This window comes from Hyla sarda, chromosome 12 (assembly GCF_029499605.1).
Source record: "Hyla sarda isolate aHylSar1 chromosome 12, aHylSar1.hap1, whole genome shotgun sequence".
Taxonomy (NCBI): Eukaryota; Metazoa; Chordata; class Amphibia; order Anura; family Hylidae; genus Hyla; species Hyla sarda.
Window position 1 is genome coordinate 63,015,894 of NC_079200.1, and position 20,453 is coordinate 63,036,346.

The following is a 20,453-nucleotide window of genomic DNA, read 5'->3' on the forward strand; positions in this document are numbered from 1 at the left end:
GCCCCCCAAAATTTGTAGCACAATTTTTCCCGAGTGCGGAGATACCCCATATGTGGCCCTAAACTGTTGCCTTGAAACACAACAGGGCTCTGAAGTGATAGAGAGCCATGCGCATTTGAGGCCTAAATTGGGGATTTTCATAGGGGTGGACCCGGATACAAGCGTTACACTTGCCTTCTCCACCAAAAATACTGTACGTCAGTTTTCCCCAAACAGGGTGCCTCCAGCTGTTGCAAAACTCCCAACATGCCTGGACAGTCAATGGCTGTCCGGCAATACTGGGAGTTGTTATTTTGCAACAGCTGGAGGATCTGTTTTGGAAAAACTGGCGTACAAGATGTTTTTTATTTTTATTGGGGGGGGGGGGGGGGGGTCGACAGTGTAAGGGTGTAGTGTATATGTAGTGTTTTACTCTATATTTAGGGTTAGTGTAGTGTAGTGTTTTTATGGTACATTCACACGGGCGGAGAGTTACAGTGAGTTTCCCGCTGCAGCGGAAAATTAGCCGCATCTCAAACTTGAAGCGGGAAACTTGCTGTAAACCCGCACGCATGAATGTACCCTGTACATTCATGTGGGGAAGGGGGGGGGGCAAAATGACAACGCCCAGCATGCACTGACAGACCATGCAGGCTGGGAGTTGTAGTTATGCAACAGCTGGAGGCACACTGGTTGGGATTGGAAACACAGTTAGGTAACAGACTACCGCAGTGTTTCTGCACCACTGTCTGTTTCCTAAACTCAGTGTTTCCCAACCCATGTGCCTCCAGCTGTTGCAATATTACAACTGCATGGTCTGTCAGCGCATGCTGGGAGTTATAGTTTTGCAACAGCAGGAGGCACACAGGTTGGGAAACACTGAGTTAGGCAACAGACTGTTTCTCAACTAGTGCGCCTCCAGTTGTTGCAATACTACAACTCCCAGCATGCCCAGACAGCCCAAGGGCATGTTGGGAGTTGTACTTATGCAAAAACTGGAGGAGAACAGTTTGGAGACCACTGTGTAGTGGTCTCCAAACTGTAGCCCTACAGATGTTGCAAGACTTCAACTCCAAGCATGCCCAGACTGCCCAGGCATGCTGGGAGTTGTAGTTCAGCAACATCTGAAGGGCCAAATGTTGCCGAACTACAACTCCCAGCATGCCTGGACAGTCTCGGCATGCTTTGAATTGACATCTGGAGTGCTACAGTTTGGACACCACTGTATAGTGGTCTCCAAACTGAGCCTTTCCAGATGTTGCAAAACTACAACTTCCATCATACTGAGACTGTCCAGGCATGCTGGGAGTTATAGTTCTGCAACATCTGGAGGGCCAGATGTTACAGAACTAAAACTCCCAGCATGCCTGGACAGTCTGGGCATGCTGAGAGTTGCAGTTTTGCAACAACTGGTAGGACAGTGGTCTCCAAACTGTGGCCCTCCAGATGTTGCAAAACTACAACTCCCAGCATGCCCAGACAGCCAAAGGCTGGCTGTCTGGGCATGCTGGAAGTTGTAGTTTTGAAACTCCCAGATACAGCAGTGAAGATCAATTTATGGCGATCTTCACAGCTGTAGCTAGGAAACCGCTGCCGCCTCCACTTGCCTGCGCCTCCTGTCAGCCGGTGCCTGGTCCTCGGTCGCTGCGTGAGCCCAGGTAACCGGCGGTCCCCACAACGCCCCCCCCCCCCGCACTTCGCCGCCATCTTCCCCTTCTCTGCCCGGACATCCAGGGGCGGGCAGAGCAGGGGAAATTAACGTTCCCCCCGCCCCTGCCCTGCGATTCGCAGATTGGCCACATAGGCCAATCGCAGGGGATAGGAAGAGGTGGCACCCCTGCCACCTCGCTCCTATCCTCTAGGATGATCGGGGCTGTCTCTGACAGCTCCGATCATCCCTATTTTCCGGGCTATTGGGTCATCAGAGACCCGATCAGCCCGAAAAAGTTGCGAATCGACGACCTGAATTGATCAGAGATTTGCGATGTTCGCAGACATGAGGGGGGGGTCTCAGGACCCCCCAGGCATTTGCACGAGATGCCTACTGATTTCAGCAGGCATCCCGTTCCGATCCCAGTTCGGCTAGCAGCGGGGATCGAAATTCCCACGGGCGTACAGGTACGCCTTTGGTCCTTAGGTACCAGGACGCAAGGGCGTATCCATACGCCCGTGGTCCAACAGGTTAAAGGGACCTTGTGCCAAATAGTACTTATACTATGGCTAGTATTAGTAGTAGAGAGTAAGTATATGCAAATGTATATGGCTGCAGTGCAAAAAATATGTATTTTCTTTTTTTGGGTGCTAAAATACAGAAAAACAAAGGATTGGCTAGAACTAGAAACTACAAGTGAAGCGGTTTGGTTTGGTTTCCATTATCTGATTTCTTGGAGGAAGCAGCTGTCTGCACTTTTGCCTGTCAAAAACTTTAATTTTCTAAATCTTGGGTTGCAGTGGATTGGAAGCACCTCATGGCCAAATATTCAAAAGATAGAGACTCACTGGACCTCACAGTAGAAGGTGCCTCAAGAACACTCCATTTTTCTGGCTTTAGGTTCTGATGGGTCTGACAGGGTTTCTGTTACTGGCCACGTCTGGTGCTGACATCTTGTAGCAGTTTATGTTCCAACGTACCCATCTCCATCTGCTCCTCCTTCAACTTGATGCCTTTCCTTTTTCTAAAGTGTTCAACTAGTCCCTGCCACTAAGGCTAGTTTCACAGTACGGAATCTCCGGGCAGAAAATTTTCGCCCAGAGATTCGTCGCTAGGACCGCGCGGACACTGCAGTCTCCAATAGACTGCAATGTGTTCCGCGAGTATTTCCGCCTGAGGAATGAGCAAAGCTATTCTTCAGGCGGAAATTTTCAAGCAGATTTTCCGTTCACAAATTCCGAAGTGTGAATTTGTGAACGGAAACCCATTCACTACACAATACATTTAAGTAAGCGGAATTTCTGGCTGCAATTTCAAAGCAGAATTGCAGGCGGAAATTCCGTAGTGTGAACCTAGCCTAACAGTTGTTTCTTTCAATTCCTGGAATCTTCAATGCACCATCATAACCAGCAGCAAAGTGTGACCAATGCAGTGGATACTGGACCATCCATGTTTCTCCTCCAGGATGTTTGCTAGTAGCAAATTGCTACACTGCTCCATATGTCTTGAGTGAAGACAAATCTGCTCTTATTAGCACTAATGGTAGCCTTCACATTCTGAAAAGCCTCCTCGTACTTCCTGCGGTCCTGCTGCCAATGCATTGACTATATAGACAATGGACTATTGTGGCTTCTGCATGGCTAACCAACAGGCACAAGGATTTGTCATGGGATATATTCCAGCAGCGTAAGCTCTGCTTTGCACACTTTGTAGATGTCTGCCTTGTTCTAATTTTTTAGAAAGATGGTTTTTAACTTGTTTTATTTGCCTTATGTACAGTTATTAAAGTTAAAACCAAAATAATCCTGTGTCATTTTGTTGTTTTTCCAATTAATCTAATCTACTTTAAAAATAATAGTTAGCTGCAGCCCTAAATGAAAGCTAAGCTGATTGTTGAAAGGGGTACTCCCATGGAAAACATATTTTTTTAATCCACTGGTGCCAGAAAGTTAAACATATTTGTATATTACTTCTTTTAAAAAATCTTAATCCTCCCTGTACTTATCAGCTGCTGTATATGCTCCACAGGAATTTCCTTTCTGTCTGACCACAGTGCTCTCTGCTGACACCTCTGTCCATTTTAGGAACTGTCCAGAGCAGGAGAGGCTTGCTATGGGGCTTTGCTCCTACTCTGGACAGTTCCTAAAATGGACAGAGGTGTCAGCAGAGAGCACTGTGGTCAGACAGAAAGGAAATTCAAAAAGAAAAGAACTTCCTGTGGAGCATACAGCAGCTGATAAGTACAGGAAGGATTAAGATTTTTTAATAGAAGTAATTTAAAAATCTGTTTAACATTCTGGCACCAGTCGATTTAAAAAAAAAAAAAAAATGTTTTCCACGAGTACCCCTTTAATAGATTTCCCCTGAAGTGTCCCACGTGTGTAGAGAAAACGCCCAAGCTTTGTAGTAGTGACGGTGCATCGGGCCAGATACGGCCTCACAGACTGAGCTGCTATAGTCAGACTCTGATGGTGGTTTCTTCTAGTGGGCATGCTCAGCCTTTCCTATGGGCTTCAGCCAGGACTAGAAAAAGTGTCTTCATCAGACACTAACAGAATCTATGGTCAGTATCTTGATGTGCCACCATAAACAATGTAGAGCTTTATGGTCAGATTCAATACCAGGACACGTACGCTGTACAAATAAAGTGGCAACTTATGGTAAATGCGAACATACATCTCAAAAGACACAATATTTTTAATGAGTTCAAATTCACAACTGGTTTGTATATGTACACTGCTCAAAAAAATAAAGGGAACACGAAAACAACAAAATGTAACTCCAAGTCAATCACACTTCTGTGAAATCACACTGTCCACTCAGGAAGCAACACTTATTGACAATCAATTTCACATGCTGTTGTGCAAATGGAACAGACAACAGGTGGAAATTACAGTGATCCCTCAACATACGATGGTAATTCGTTCCAAATGAACCATTGTTACTTGAATCCATCGTATGTTGAGTGATCCATGCAATAGTAATATAGAATGTTATACTCGTGTGTCCCCACCACTCCGGACCGTGACCGCTGCCCTGAACCGTCGCTCCCCATCGCAGTCATCACGTCCGCAGGGTGTCCCCGCCACTCCGGACCATCAACGATGCCCTAGATCGTCGCTCTCCATCGCCATCATCACGTCGCTGCACACGCCGCTCCTATTGGATGACAAGACGAGTGCACGGCGACGTGATGACGACGGAGAGCAACGACTATGCAGCGGAGCCTGAAGAGGACGGTTCAGAGCGGCGGGGACAGGTGAGTGACACACATTAAACGGCTATCCGGTGGCAGCTGAAACAGTCTGCGCTGCCGGACAGCCGTTTATGCGATGGACCCGACACCCCCAATAAAGGAGTGGTTCTGCTCTTCTCAGTTCCTATGCTTCCTGGCTGATGTTTTGGTCACTTTTGAATGCTGGCGGTGCTTTCACTCTAGTGGTAGCATGAGACAGAGTCTACAACCCACACAAGTGGCTCAGGTAGTGCAGCTCATCCAGGATGGGACATCAATGCAAGCTGTGGAAAGAAGGTTTGCTGTCTGTCAATGTTGTGTGCAGAGGATGGAGGCGCTACCAGGAGACAGGCCAGTACATCAGGAGATGTGGAGGAGGCCATAGGAGGGCAACAACCCAGCAGTAGGACCGCTATCATCCGCCTTTGTGCAAGGAGCACTGACAGAGCCCTGCAAAAATGACCTCCAGCAGGCCACAAATGTGCATGTGTCCACTCCCATGAGGGTGGTATGAGGGTCCGACGTCCACAGGTGGGGGTTGTGCTTACAGCCCATCACCGTGCAGGACATTTGGCATTTGCCAGAGAACACCAAGATTGGCAAATCTGCCACTGGCGCCCTGTGCTCTTCACAGATGAAAGCAGGTTCACACTGAGCACATGTGACAGACATGACAGTCTGGAGACGCCGTGGAGAACATTCTGCTGTCTGCAACATCCTCCAGCATGGTGGTGAGTCATAATGGTGTTGGGTGGCATTTTTTGGGGGGCCGCACAGCCCTCCATGTGCTTGCCAGAGGTAGCCTGACTGCCTTTAGGTACCGAGATGAGGTCCTCAGACCCTTTATGAGACCATATGCTGGTGCGGTTGGCCCTGGGTTCCTCCTAATGCAAGACAATGCTAAACCTGTGGCTGGAGTGTGTCAGCAGTTCCTGCATGAGGAAGGCATTGATGCTATGGACTGGCCCGCCCGTTCCCCAGACCTGAATCCGCTTGAGCATATCTGGAGCATCATGTCTCGCTCCATCCACCAACGCCACCACAGACTGTCCAGGAGTTGGTGGATGCTTTATTCCAGGTCTGGGAGGACATTCCTCAGGAGACCATCCGCCATTTCATCAGGAGTATGCCCAGGTGTTGTAGGGAGGTCATACGGGCACGTGGAGGCCACACACACTACTGAGCCTCATTTGACTTGTTTTAAGGACATCACATCAAAGTTGGATCAGCCTGTAGTGTGTAGAGTGAATCCATATCCAGACCTCCATGGGTTGATAAATTTGATTTCCATTGATAATTTTTGTGTGATTTTGTTGTCTGCACATTCAACTATGTAAAGACGAAAGTATTTCATACGATTAGTTCATTCATTCAGATCTAGGATGTGTTATCTTAGTGTTCCCTTTATTTTTTTGTGCAGTGTATATGTTCTCCAACTTGTGCCTCTCCGGCTTTTGCAAAACTACAACTCTCAGCATGCCCGACAGCTTTGAGGATTCTCTACTGCATTGGTCCAGAAGCTATGGAGCCGTTAGAGCACCATTGGAGTTGTAGTTTTAATAGGTGTAGAGCCACAGCTTGGGAGCATATAATTCACCGGGATAATATTTGAGGGAAACTCTTCTAACCTGTTCCTGGCTCCTCCTTTTCTGTTCATCCCATATAATCTTTCTGTTCTGTCTCCAGTACGGTTTCACAAACAGGGTGCCTCCAGCTGTTGCAAAACTACAACTCCCAGCATGCCCAGACAGCAGGCTGTCCAGGCATGCTGGGAGTTGTAGTCTGGTCTACGGTTGCAGATTTGAAGCTGTGTTCAGTAATTTGGTTTACATTAAAATCTAGAGCTTTAAATCCTGTGCATCAACTATGCATAGTATACTGTATGTGTTAATAGACCCTTAATATGTATTTTTGGGCCAGATAGGTGACTGCAATTCTGGCATTAGGTAATTTTTCCCCGAAAACATCTACTGTGCAGAATCAAATAAACGTTCACACGTGCGTATTTTGTGTTGCAGGTCTGCTGTAGCAGATTTGGTTACCCATTGAAGTCAATAGGCAACAAAATCTGCAGAAATAGATCTGCAGCAGATAATAAGAACAGGTGAATGTACCCCTTGTATTGTAAAAAACATTGGACATCATTTTTTTTTGTCTCTAAGATATGAAACTATATGTACAATTCCATAAATAGAGCCTTAAACAAGTGACAATATTTGCAAGATTGAATTCTCCAGCTTATCCAAAATCACAACTCCCATCATCTCCTATGAACACAAACGTAAGGAGTCAGGCATTTACATAGCTGGTGGCAATAAATCTAGGAGATAAAATTCCTGGACCTTGCCGATTACCATTCCATTTGTACAACTCCTTTAATGTGGGGGGAATAGATCGAATCCCTGGTTGATCCGTGTAGAAGAATCAATGGGGGAAATTTATCAAAACCTGTCCAGAGGAAAAGTTAACGAGTTGCCCATAGCAACCAATCAGATCGCTTCTTTTATTTTTGAAAAGGCCTCTAAAAATAAAAGAAGCGATCTCATTGGTTGCTATGGGTAACTCAGCAACTTTTCCTCTGGACAGGTTTTGATAAATCTCCCCCAATATGCCGATTTGAACCCATTGAATTATATTTACTGGTGGCCCTGGCATATGATTATTGGTTAAATGGCAATTCCCTCTGTATGTCCTGGTATCAGCTGGACACCAGTCATGTCTACTACATATAAGCTGTGCAGTTTTTATTTGGCACAATAGTCTCTTTGTTTTAGGTATCGTCTAGAAGTGTTTCCCAACCCAGTCCTCAAGGCACACCAACATTCCGGGTTTTTTCAGTTACTCCATTGAAATAAAACAGGGAAAAATTTAAATCCTGGACTGTTGGTGTGCCTTGAGGACTGGGTTGGGAAACACTGGTTTAGAAGGACTCCTTCTTAGAATATTTAAAGTGGAACTCCCCTTTAAATTAAACAAGATACAGTAGTGTGCTCCTTTGAATAAAAAACACAGAACTTGCAATTGTTTACTTTTTGGTTAAACTTCACACATTTTATATGGGTAAAATCTGTAATCACTAATGCACTAAAATATATGTCAGAAAAGGTACAAACCATTAGTGAAAATTAACCATTGTAGATATTTATTCTACTTACAAAAATTAACATTTACATTTGTAATGTACAGTGATAGTCTCCCATATAAAACACTAATGTACACAGACACAGGCACTCATTACGTTCCCCACATTCATTAACTCAAAATGTCTATACAATAAATACGCAGTAGAATACCTTTCTGGGATAGGTACATGACTGTACTGTATGTCATGTATGGGAATAGAGTGCAGGGGAATCTAGGAGTAAAATCCAGGATTGAAAGAAAAATGGCTGCTGTATTCCAAAAACCACACCATACAGTACACAAACAGTGTATTAGTATTGCAGCACAGCCCCATTTACTACAATAAGGCAGAGATGCAACACAACACTGACATATGCTGGACAACCCCTTCTAAATCGGCATATCTTTGCCCACTTTCCAAGGTAATATTTTTATAAGCTGTCTAAATAACTGGGCAATTGGGGAAAAATGGCCACCAGGACTATTGTTGACTATTTGGGGGAAAAAAAAAAGGTATTGCCCATCAGTCAATTTATCCTCTAAATAGCAGCATTACGAGTAGAATGAAAGAACCGTCACGTATTTAATAGCGCAAATCTCTGAATTAAATTATCTGAGCTTGGTGGTAGTTTTTTTTTTGTTTACAAATTAATCCATTGTGTATCAACAAAGAAATTCTCCTGATGTTTTCTTTCAGGATTCTATAAACCTCATTTGTAATTATTTACAGTTAACTATTGGTTTGCACACACATATTCAGTGCAGGGCTCCGTTACTTCAAGCCACAAAATTCTTAAAATAACAAAAAACAGTGTTATCAAACTGCTGAAAAACGGAAGTAGAAAGGTACTACCCAAATTTTCCAGAACAAGTGGGTAAAAGTAGAGGAACACATAAAAAAGGTGTAACGTCTGGGTGAGATAGTGATAGGAGGGACATCATGTGGCTTTTCCAGGAGCTATAGCCACAAAAGCTTGCACCCCTCTTGCTTGGGGTGTTCTATGGATTTATATATATATAAAATTCTATGTATATACATATGTACATAAGAGTCTTGTTTTTCACCCTTTAAAAAAAAAAAAAGTCCATCACGTGTGACTTGAAGGCGCTGGCTCATTTGTCGTGCTTTTGGAAGAGTCTTTTGACCTCTCAGATTTAGAGTCTTTGTTGTTCTCGTTGCTTTTGCTGCGGACTGTACGATCTCGTCCTCTATCTCGCTCTCTTGTTCGGTCACGATCTCTTTCTCTTTCGCGGTCTCTGTCCCTGTCTCTATCACGATCCCTACTTCGAGACCTATTCCTGTCCCTACTCCTGGAACGATCTCTTCGTCTATACAAGTCTCTGTCACGGTCTCTATGCCTTTCTCTGTCCCGATCTCTGTCCCTCTCCCGTTCCCTCTCTCTGTCTTTATCTCTATCACTGTCTCTATCTCGATCTCTATCTCGCTCTCTGTCTCGCTCACGCTCTCTGACCCTATCTCTTCCTCTGTCCCGGTCTCTGTTTCGGTCTCTTTCCCTGTTTCTGTCCCATTCCCTCTTTTCTAAGTCTTTGTCTCCATCTCTGTTTCTGTCCCAGTCTCGATCTGACTCTCTTGCTCGTGGCTGATCAAAATCTCTATTTCTTTCAAAATTTCTCTCTCTATTCCAGTTTCTACCACGGTCTCTGTCCCGTTGTACATCATTTTCTCTTCGTCGCTCATCAAACCCTTGACTTGATGCATGTTCTGATTGTTCTGGTTCATTAGGTCCCTCCAAATTTCGAGGTCTTCCCTCAAAACCTTGACTACGTGTGTCTTTATTGTGTCTGAAGTGGTTAGATGTCCAGTGATCTGGATCTTGCCTATGTTCTGTAAAATCCTGATGGGAATCTGGGCCTGGCTTGGTCCAGTTTTCACTTCTGGATGGAGGCATTAGAGTTGGAAGCTCAAGCAGAGGACGAGGTCTCATTTGTTGAGGCTGCTCTGAAAATCTAGTAACTGCTGGACCCCGCTGTCCACTATATGGGCCAGAAACAGAAACTCTCTGATTAGGAAATAATGTTGGGGAGTTGTTATTGGGGTTGTCCAACAGATGAGGTGAAGGGACCCTAGGTCCAGGATAGTTACCAGAGCCCCGTAACTCTTCAAATTCATTTGGATACTGTCCTCGTGGAGGAAACTGTGAGGATGTAGGGCCTCCTCTAGGCCCTCCAAATGTTGACTGAATCTGTGCACTTCTAGGTGGACCATCAAAAGGTTGCAATAGTCCTTCTGTAAATGGCGCTGGTACAGGTGCTCTAGGGCCATCAAATCTTAGAGGCCCATCATATGTAGCTGGATTATCAAACCTTAGAGGTGCATCACCTGTACCACCAAAACGAGAATCTTCTAATTCTAAATGTGGACTGTTTGGTCTGTCAAAACTAGGAGGGGAATGACCCTTTTGAATGGGAAAAGTATTATGAGGTATTCTGTCTCTAAATAAATGAGAAGGTTGATGACCAAAGTGTTCAGGCATAACAGACCCAAGTCCTTTTTGCTCAAGGTTTTTTTCAGTCTGAAGGCCACCATATCTTTCTAAATTAGCTGGAAAGTTGTCATCAGAAAACATGGGGGGTGGTCTTAATCCTGCATTGGACAAAGACAGTGGTCTTTGTTCACCAAACTGTGATGGGATATCATGTTGTAGTGTCCCCAATAATGAATTGTTCACAACAAGATGCCTATTATCCCCCTCCTCTCGAAAAGAGGCTGGTTGGCTATTATTCTGTGCAAACATTATTTCCCTTGGAGGATCAAAGTTATCAGGCAAATTTCCTTGAGAATGAATATGGCTGTCAAAATTCTGGGACTTTATAGCCCATGTTGGCTCCTGTGCTGAAGGACAACTTCTCGTAAATGGGGCGGTCTGAAGTAGTGGTGGAATGCCTTCAGGTGTTGGTAAAAGAACTTTGCGTGGGGGTTTAGGTATAACTAGTGAACTTTCAGGCATAGTATCTGCATCCTTTACAGTATTCCAAGGTTCATCCTCTCGCTCCAGGTCTTTCTCAACTTTATCAGGGATTATTTCATTGGTCTGCATAGTGATATCCACACTAAGTAAAGGCTTTACCTCTTCCTTCAAGTTGGAAAACGAGTTTACTACAGGGATAGACATATTGTGTTCAGATAAAGGTTCAAGTTCTCTCTCACATGACAGGTGTTTGCTGATAACATCTCCAGTTTCTGAATGCATTTTTTTTGCTGATGCTTGTCGAGGATCCCTGGCTTGCCTAGGATCTCTGATAGTACTAAGAAGCTGTTCTGGAGGCCCAGTCATGGTAGGCTTAATTGTACTTGGCTCCCGCTGGAAAAATTCATTCTTTGCTATAGAAGATTTTGGAGGAGGTGACATCAATGCATCAGAGACTGAAAAATGAGCCATAGACACCCCGACAGCTGCTCTTTGCTGCCTAAGAGCTTCTTCCTGTTCTTCAAGTTGTCTTTTTTGCTCCTCTATCTGTTTGTTAAGTTCCTCCAACATTTGTTGTTGTTCAAACAGTGTGGAAGAATCAGGAACATTGCTTAAAAACTCTGCATCTACTTCCCCAGGCTTGAGTTTACTTGCAACATTCATACTATTGGGCAAATCGTCTACTGGAACTTTAGCTTCTTCTAAGATTGTTTCATCCTCTGGGTCATAGGCCTCATCATCATACAAGTTTTCACAAGGCTGCTCTGGTTCGTAGGGCATTTCATTATTTTCATCAACTACTGAAGTATCAAATGCTTTTTCTGGATCATACTCTTCTTCTGGATCATATGGCCTTTCATTATCCTCCTCTTCTAAAGCTTTTTCCTTTGTCAACTGACCAAACTGCTGCACAATGGGATCCACAAACCCCTTCTCCACCACAGGTTCTACAGTAGTGGTGGTGATGGAAGTAACAGCAGTAGAACTTGAGGTTTCCACTTTCTTATCAGATGCTTTTCCAAAAAGTGTCTTCAGAATGTGCTCTAGGGGAGTGGCAGTCTTAGATGTTGATGTAGATTGTTCAGCTGCTGGTGGAGAGTTGCGGCCGGTGTTTGCTGCAGCTATGGTTTCAACCTTTGAACTTAGTAAAGGAAGAGAGGAAGTTGCCACCTTAGCAACATATTCTGCAACAGGAGGGGGAGATCCTGGTGGTGTGGTACTTTGAACGACATCACTTGAGTATGGCTGGTATTTGTGGGGTTTCTTTTCAACCTGAGATGGGACAGGCGTTTTTGAAAAATTTAAGATATCCATCTCTTCTTGGGTCGGAGCTTTAATTCGCTTTTCTTCCACTTTATCAGGTTCCGATGGGGCTGGCCGCTTGTTTCTCTGACAAATGACCAATCCCAGAATTAAGTTTGGACGTGATGATTCAAGACCTACAAACAAGACAACAAATAAAAAGAACATTACACACAAGATGCATTTTCCCATGGGCCAATTGCATTATACACAAAAAAAAGTTGTCCTCTTAAAAGGCCTGAACACAATGCATCCCTTGGCTAGATCATTTCTACAGTTATCCTAGCCAGCACATAGGGTTAAACAAAGTGTGAAAAAGATTTAGAGGGCAGTATTAATGCTGATTACTCATTGGCTAGGCAGCTGTATGGAGTACATTTAATTCAGTTACCCATCATGTCTTCTTCAGTTGCTTAGTCGAAGCCTTAAGATACCCTGCTGGAGACTCAGTTGTGCTATTCTTTTATATGTGGGATTTCCTTTAAATGCTTTCATAACTTGGATTATGGTACAGAAGCTAGTGAAATGTGAGAATGAAGACTGCAGATCTGTTTTATATACTGCAACTCAAAATCTGTCCTATACCTGTGAACGGAGATGTTTTGGTGCCAGGTACAGATTTTTGCCAGTCCGTTGCAATGAATGGAGGGGTTGCAGAAAATTCTGCATTGTGTGCATACATCTTTACAAGACTTGTTGATTCTCAAGCTAAATAAGAAAATGGTATCCGATACACAGTTCTCTAAAATGAAGTAAAGGCTACACTGACATGTCTACCAAGGCTAACTAGTGGAATCTGGTATACAGCGCTTGTGTGTATAAAAGGAGTCTTCACTTAGTCACCAGTGTTTAAAGGGAACCAATCATCAGATTTTACCCTATGGAACGCTTGAAAAAGCTTTATATAGGGTAAACTCTTTATTTTCACCATTCCCGGGGGATGCTCCTGCCCCCAGGGATGGTGAAGATAAGAAGTTATAATATAGTCACCGCCGCCGCAAGTAGTCACCTGGGCGGGGAGCTTTTCTCACCTACTCCCGTTCTTCGGCCGGCAGCGATGCCCCCTCCGCTTGATTGATGGGCTGCATCATTGTTCCGCTCACTGAACAGACGGAGCAGAGTGATGACGCTGCCCATCAATCAAGCGGAGGGGGCGTCGCTGCCGGCCGAAGAACGGGAGTAGGGGAGAAGAGCTCCCCGCCCAGGTGACTACTTACAACGGCGACTAGTTTATAACTTTATATCTTCACCATCCCTTGGGGCAGGAGCATCCCCCGGGGATGGTGAGGACAACAATTTTACCCTATATAACGCTTTGCCAAGCATTATATAGGGTAAAATCTGATGATTGGTTCCCTTTAAGGTCATCTACCATAGAGTGGTAATCTGTAACATGTAGCTATTTATGAGTCTGCCTATCCCAATGTATCTCGGTGTAAAACAGTAGCGTAGGCATGAAGTGTTAATATACTGTTCCTTAAAATCTTCAGGTTCATTGAATGTGTATTAAGTAGCTTTTATCCTATGACTGTTTTCAGACTTTATGTTGTACAGGATGATTTTACCAGATGAATCTAGTGAAGTTGAGTCTTCTAAAACTTCTCTCATGAAGGACTGTTCCAAACATCCATGTTGCGGGGAGGCTCATCAAGAAGACCCATTTAGTTAGTTATTCTTTAGTTATTCTTAGAACACTAAGCAACATTTACACTTATGTGTAGGCAAGTGGATGGAACATATTAAAGTTAACCACACAATGACCATGTTTTATAAAAGTTGTTTATTTCATTTTTTAGTACGAAAGGAGACATCAAAGAACACATTCCTGGTCACGTTCATCTCGTTTTAATGGCCGCACTGGTCCGATACTTACCGCAACCTTTTGTCTATATGACAACAGCATGTGAATTAAATAAATTTCTTTTTAGCAGAAGCTTCTTACCTGGTCCCTCAAAGGGCAAGAGTTTTGATGGAATTGGGTCCTTTGCACTTAGTGGGATGAGATAAAGATCCTTGATGTGTCTGTTATTGTTGGCGACGACCCCAAAACGACCACGGCTGCTGAAGTATGAGTAGAGGGAGATGTATGCCACCTCTTCCTCTTCTGTGGCGGGGTGAAAACGGATCAAGGACAGTTCCTGAAAACCAAGAAAGCAATATTGGCAAGATAGCTTTTAAAAATCCTTTAAAGGGGTTGTGCGCTGCCCTGCAGTTCGGAGCTCTTCTCACATCGTCCGGAAGTTCATTACTCCAAACGCTGTGTGCGGGCTTCCGTGTTCGCAGCCACCGGGCGTGAAGTCACGCCCGGCCCCTCGCGACGTCTCGCCCGGGGCCTGGTATGACGTCACGCCCGGCGGCCGCGAACACGGAAGCCCGCACACAGCGTTCGGAGTAATGAACTTCCGGACGCTGTGAGCGGAGCTCCGAACTGCAGGGCAGCGCACAACCCATTTAACCTGGCATTAATGGGACTGGATAGGTGACAGATTATTGGATATATTGAATTACTTGATGGCCATAAAATGTACATAAAAACAGTTTTGTGAAATTCCACAACAGCAGTTTTATTCTAGGTTCATCAGATTGCTGGGTAACCTAATTAACTCCTTAACGACACAGGACATATATTTAAGTCCTGCGCCGACTCCCGCAATAGTCATATTGGGTTGGTCCCAGCAGCCATCAACGGCTGGGACCCACGGCTAATAGCCGGACATCACTGATCGTGGTGATGCCCGGTATTAACCCTTCAGAAGCGGCAATCAAAATTGACCGCTGCGTCTGAAGTGAAACCGAAAGCATCCTGGTAGCTCAGTCGGGCTGTTCGGGACCGCTGCGTTGAAAATGCAGGATACGTGGAGGAATCCTACCTGCCTCCTGCATGACTGCTCCGTGCCTGAGATCCAGGCAGCAGCAGTCAAGCGGCGATAACACTGATCAATGCCATGTTAATGCATGGCAGTGATCAGTGTAGGAAATTAGTGTGTGCAATGTTATAGCCACCTATGGGGGCTATAACACTGCAAAAAAAAAGTAAAATGTGATCTAATCCCTTCCCTAATAAAAGTCAGAATCACCCCCCTTTTCCCATAAAAAAAACTATGTAAATAAAAATAAAAAACATATGTGGTATAGCCGTGTGCATAAATGTCCAAACTATAAAAATAGATCATTAATTAAATTGCACGGTCAATGGCGTACACAAAAAAAAATTATAAATTCCAAAAGAGCGTATTCTTGGTCACTTTTTATACCATTAAAAAATTATTATTTTTTTTAAAGTGATCAAAAAGTCCAACCAAAATAAAAATGGTACAGATAAAAACTTCATACATCCCCATATGCGGAAAAATAAAGTTATAGGGGTCAGATGGACATTTTTAAATGTATACATTTTCCTGCATGTAGTTATGATTTTTCCCAGAAGTACGACAAAATCAAACCTATATAAGTAGGGTATCATTTTAACCGTATGGACCTACAGAATAATGTTAAGGTGTTATTTTTACCAAAAAGTGCACTGCGTAGAAATGGAAGCCCCAAAAATTAGCAAAATGGCGTTTTTTCTTCAATTTTGTCGCACAATGATTTTTTTTTTCCGTTACGCCGTGGATTTTTGGGTAAAATGACTAATGTCACTGCAAAGTTGAATTGGTGGTGCAAAAAGTTGGCCATAATATGGATTTTTAGGTGGAAAATTGAAAGGGTTATGATTTTTAAAAGGTAAGGAGGAAAAAACTAAAATGCAAAACCTGAAAAAACGGGTTTAAAAAGGAATTTCAATATATTTATAATTTTTTTTAAAACGTGTGATATCCTGTGTTCAGCAAACCTACCTTTGACAAAGATGACTTAAGTTTTCCCACATAATCCCATACAGTCTTTGGAGAGATTCTACCACCAATATGGATTGTGTCTGGCAAGTCCTACATGAGACCGACATAAAAACATTTAATACCAATATTTAAAGAACAGTGGTTTACTAAAAGCCTGTTCTACATACAGGAAACTAGACACAAACCTCATTTAGATATTCAATAGAGCCAGAGACTGGGTATGCCTTTGTGACAAACTTGGCCACAGATTGCATGTTTATGAACCCCTTCCATATTGGACTCAGGCGTGAGAGGAAAAGAGACGTGTCTCCGTCTTGAGGTGACCGGATATCCGGTAAACTGCAAAGATGTAACCATAGAAAAGGTCAGCAGGCAGATACATACTTATATCATAATATCCTATTGGAGAGTGATAGGCCAAAAGGAAGTATGGTCACTATTTTACATACATTCAGGCCACAATAAGTTATTTTAAAAGCAATGTGGGAAACCTAAGGGCACCCCCTCTCTGTTCATGTTAAGATAAGCTTGGATTGTTTCCTATAGATGTATGCATCTTTTGTTCAACCACCAAATAACTTAAATAGGTTTTGAAGATCTGCAATGTGTACGTTACTGTTCACATCCAGCTAGGTGTCTTCTAGGAACACTGCAGACTTGGGTTGCAATATGACATTGTAGGTCTTCCTGGTCCATTGGAAAAGCATTGCATCACACACATCTATACAGCATTCAGATACAAAACAATCCTATACTAGTGCACTGTATACCATTATGTCAACTGTGCCTTATTGCAGATGTGTGCCTCAGTCTAGTTAAATATCCTTTTATTTGGAAGTTAGGATGTATATTTATTACAAGTGGTTTTCTCCTGTGATCTGCAGGCAGACATGGGATTTGATCGGGTCAGAAGACATAAGCTCAGATTTATAGAACTGTGAGAAAAATTAAAGGAGATTTTCCCAACCAAAGCTCAGCTTTAACTTTACCAGAGCTTGTTAAGAGTAAAGCTGAGCTGTGATTGGTTGCTATGGTAAATCTCTAGTTTTTCTCTCACAGTTTGCTAAAACTGGGCCATGATCTCTTAAGAAAATGTTTTCCTGCTCATCTTTGATGAGTCCACTCCTATGTTTGGCAAGAAATGTATGGACCAGTTTTTGGCAAGGAATATTCATAGAATAATAATACAGCCCTGTTTACATGTAGCCCAAGCTTTCTTTAGACAGCTGCATTTTAGTTCAGGTTTAGCAATACAGACACAATCACTGCTGGCTTTAAAGTGTACCTGTCATTAAACAATACTTTTGATATAATGTAGAGAATACTATTAAATGTATATTCACATTAGTATACATTGATTAAAAAATTTTGGGTGAAAAAAAAATGCTGTCCCTGCAGCTACTGCCTGTGTGTGTGTCTGTAAGGAGTCCAAATTCAGGAAGTCATGGCAGGAGAAGCAGGGCTCTGTGCAGGCCCCTGGCTTGTCAATCATCCTGCTGTGTGAGCCTGGAGCATATCATAGAGCCTCACTGCACAGAGCCCTGCTTGTCAACACCCACACTTCCTGTATTTAGACTCCTCACAGAGACACACAGACAACAGCTGCAGGGACAAAAATATACACATTTTTTTAACCTCTCCAGGAAGCAGGTACTTACATACTTGTACGCCCTGCACCCGCTCCCCTGCTATGACACGTGGTCACGAGCTGATGCCACGTCATAGCTGGGTGGTCCAGACGGCTATCAACTGCCGGGACCCGTGTTTAATGCCGGACATTATCGCTCACGGTGATGCCCGGCATTAACCCCTTAGTTGATCGCCACATCTAAAATGGAAAATAAAAGCATTCCGGCAGCTGAGTCAGGCTGATCGGGATCACCGCTGTGGTCCCAATCAGCTTAGAGGACGGCAGGAGGGCCCTTACCTTCCGTCCGATCTTTTTTGTGATGCTCCAGGCTGGCTCAGCAGGCTGAAGCAATCAAGTGCAGATAACACTGATCATGGCATAGCATTGAACTGTGTATGCAATCAGAAGATTGCATGTAATAGTCACCTTAAAAATGTGAATTAACCCCTTACATACAAAAAGTTTAAACCCCCCCCCCTTTACCCAAATTCCATATAAAAAATATGTAAACATAATAAAATTAAATGTGCGTAAATGTCCAAACTCTAAAAATAACATTACATTTAACCGCATGGTGTATACGTAAAAAATTCCAAAGTCCAAATTTGCATATTTCAGGTAATTTTGTACACAAAACTACAAAAAGCGATCAAAAAGTCCCATCAAAACAAAAATGGTACCAATAAAAACTACAGACCACGGCAAAAAAATTAGCCTTCATATAGCCCCGTATGCAGAAAAATAAAGAAAAGTTATAGGGGTCAGGAGATGACCATTTTAAATCATACTTATTTTGGTGCATGTAGTTATAAAAAAAAAATTGAAGTTGTAAAATAAAATAAAACCTACATGAATTGGGTATCCTTGTAACCATATAGACCTACAGAATAAAGATTTGGTGTCATTTTTTTCCTGAAAAGTGCACTGCGTAGAAACAGAAGTGGCTAAAAATTACAAACTGGCGTTTTTTTTTTAAATATTGTCCCACAAATTTTTCTTTGTTTCGCCATAGATTTTGTGGTGAAATGACTGATGTCATTAAAATGTAAAATTCAAAAAGTGCATAAAACAAACCCTCATATAGGTTTGCAGATGGAAAACAAAGCGTTATGATTTTTAGAAGGCGAGGAAGAAAAAACGAAAGTGCAAAAAACAGGAAAACCCTGAGTCCTTAAGGTGTTAATCAATGTATATTACAAATATACATAAAATTATATTACCTACGTTATTTGAAAAGTTTTCATTAACAGGTACACTTTAAGGAAATCTAATTGCAACTTAAAAGGCACATACAGGCTTACTGCAACTGTATCTTATGGACTGTTCCCCTTGTGGTTCTACTACATAGACCTTTAGTGATGAAGTACCAGAGGAGGTCCAGGTATTTCATCTATCAGCTTTTATGCAGCATTTACAAATGGCAAAATATTCCCAGTTCATGTCAGGTTGTATATTTCCTGCTAAAAACAAGACTGGTTCCAGGATGAAGAAAATCCTAAGCTGCTTTCCATATATTTTTAGAAAAAGTAAGGAAAGTAAAGTAAGAACTATTTGCAAAGGGAACTATAGGGAAGATTTACCAAAACCTGTGTAGAGGAAAAGTGGTGCAGGTGCCCATAGTAACCAATCAGATCCCTTTCATTTTTAAATAGTACTGTCCAAAATGAAGGAAACTATTTGATTTGTTGCTATGGGCAACTGCACCCTCCCCCCCCCATGTGCTTTGATCAGATACCCTACCATAAGGGTATGAAAACAACTAAACGGTTGTGGGCACTGTGGTGACAGGTTTGGTCTTGGTTGTGCTACCTGACAGCACTTAGGTATGCACATGCATATTTAACCTTTGAACACCTTACGCAAGATACTGCTCTACATGTATCTGGCCTAGTTAGGAGTACAATGAAAAGGGTCAGAAATCCAATGGTAAAGACATGCACTGTATATGTTCCATAATAATTTCTGGACTACGCACTTGACATTTGGTGATGTTAAATATCGAATGTCGGAAGTTGTTGGCTTCATCAAAATAGACTTTGGGGTGGTGACGACGGTAGGTGGCGGAAGCTGCGCTGGAGGTTCCTCATCTCGATTAGGTTTAGGGCTCTCATTTGGAGCAGCAGACATTGCAGATGGAGGGGGCCGGTTGATTGCTCTTCGGGGATCTCTACCTGATACAGTGACTGTGGTGGTGACAGGGATGAAGGGGGGCTGTGGATTAGGTAAAACTGGCTCAGGGCATGTGGGGGAAGGAATGGGTACAGGCATTTTGTCTGTGTTTGTTTCAGGAACATTATCATCTTCAGTAATATCCATAGGTGTTTCAGGTTCTTCATCAGGGGGTGGAGGTGGCTCATCTACAATCTCTGGTACTGTATTCAATTCAGCCTTCTTAACAACAGTTGAGGAAGTGGTTTTTGGACGCCTGTTTGAGGGCTCATCATCAGCTGACATCTGACCTGCAGAGGGGGGATAAAAAATAAAGAATAAGTCAACCCATAATCCATACCAGCCTGCTTGAGAACATCATTTCTATAGGACTAGCTTTTTAGACTTTTACTTATTCCTTTTCTAGACTGGAAATGAGAGAAATGTCTCACCTGTACATATTTTACAGTTCAGATCAAAAAGATGGGCACGGTGCTGGCTTGTGGTGTCATTGAGCATACTGGTAAATACATCGGGTAGAACAGAGGTACTCTTCTCCGGACCCCGAGTTAATTCTTGCTGCTCCTAAAGCAGAGACAAAATATATTACAACTATGGC

The 20,453-nt window shown here is 43.1% G+C and overlaps 1 protein-coding gene and 1 long non-coding RNA gene across 7 annotated transcripts in view; one reads left to right on the forward strand and one right to left on the reverse strand.

The window, feature by feature from the left end:
* LOC130296375 (uncharacterized) overlaps positions 1 to 14,105 on the forward strand; it is a 38,542-nt gene extending 24,437 nt beyond the window's left edge. The window contains exons 2-3 of the long non-coding RNA XR_008849197.1: positions 6,884 to 6,969; positions 13,775 to 14,105. This is a non-coding gene — a long non-coding RNA (uncharacterized LOC130296375). The remainder of the gene's footprint in view (positions 1 to 6,883; positions 6,970 to 13,774) is intronic.
* Positions 7,963 to 20,453, reverse strand: part of DIDO1 (death inducer-obliterator 1) — a 92,960-nt gene continuing 80,469 nt past the window's right edge. For all 6 annotated transcript variants that reach the window (XM_056547832.1, XM_056547831.1, XM_056547829.1 and 3 more), the window contains 6 exons: positions 20,287 to 20,419; positions 19,662 to 20,145; positions 16,242 to 16,395; positions 16,057 to 16,146; positions 14,163 to 14,358; positions 7,963 to 12,357 (listed from right to left, as the gene is read on the reverse strand). In XM_056547832.1, the coding sequence (XP_056403807.1) occupies positions 9,077 to 12,357; positions 14,163 to 14,358; positions 16,057 to 16,146; positions 16,242 to 16,395; positions 19,662 to 20,145; positions 20,287 to 20,419 (4,338 nt within the window). In that variant the 3' untranslated portion in view covers positions 7,963 to 9,076. The remainder of the gene's footprint in view (positions 12,358 to 14,162; positions 14,359 to 16,056; positions 16,147 to 16,241; positions 16,396 to 19,661; positions 20,146 to 20,286; positions 20,420 to 20,453) is intronic.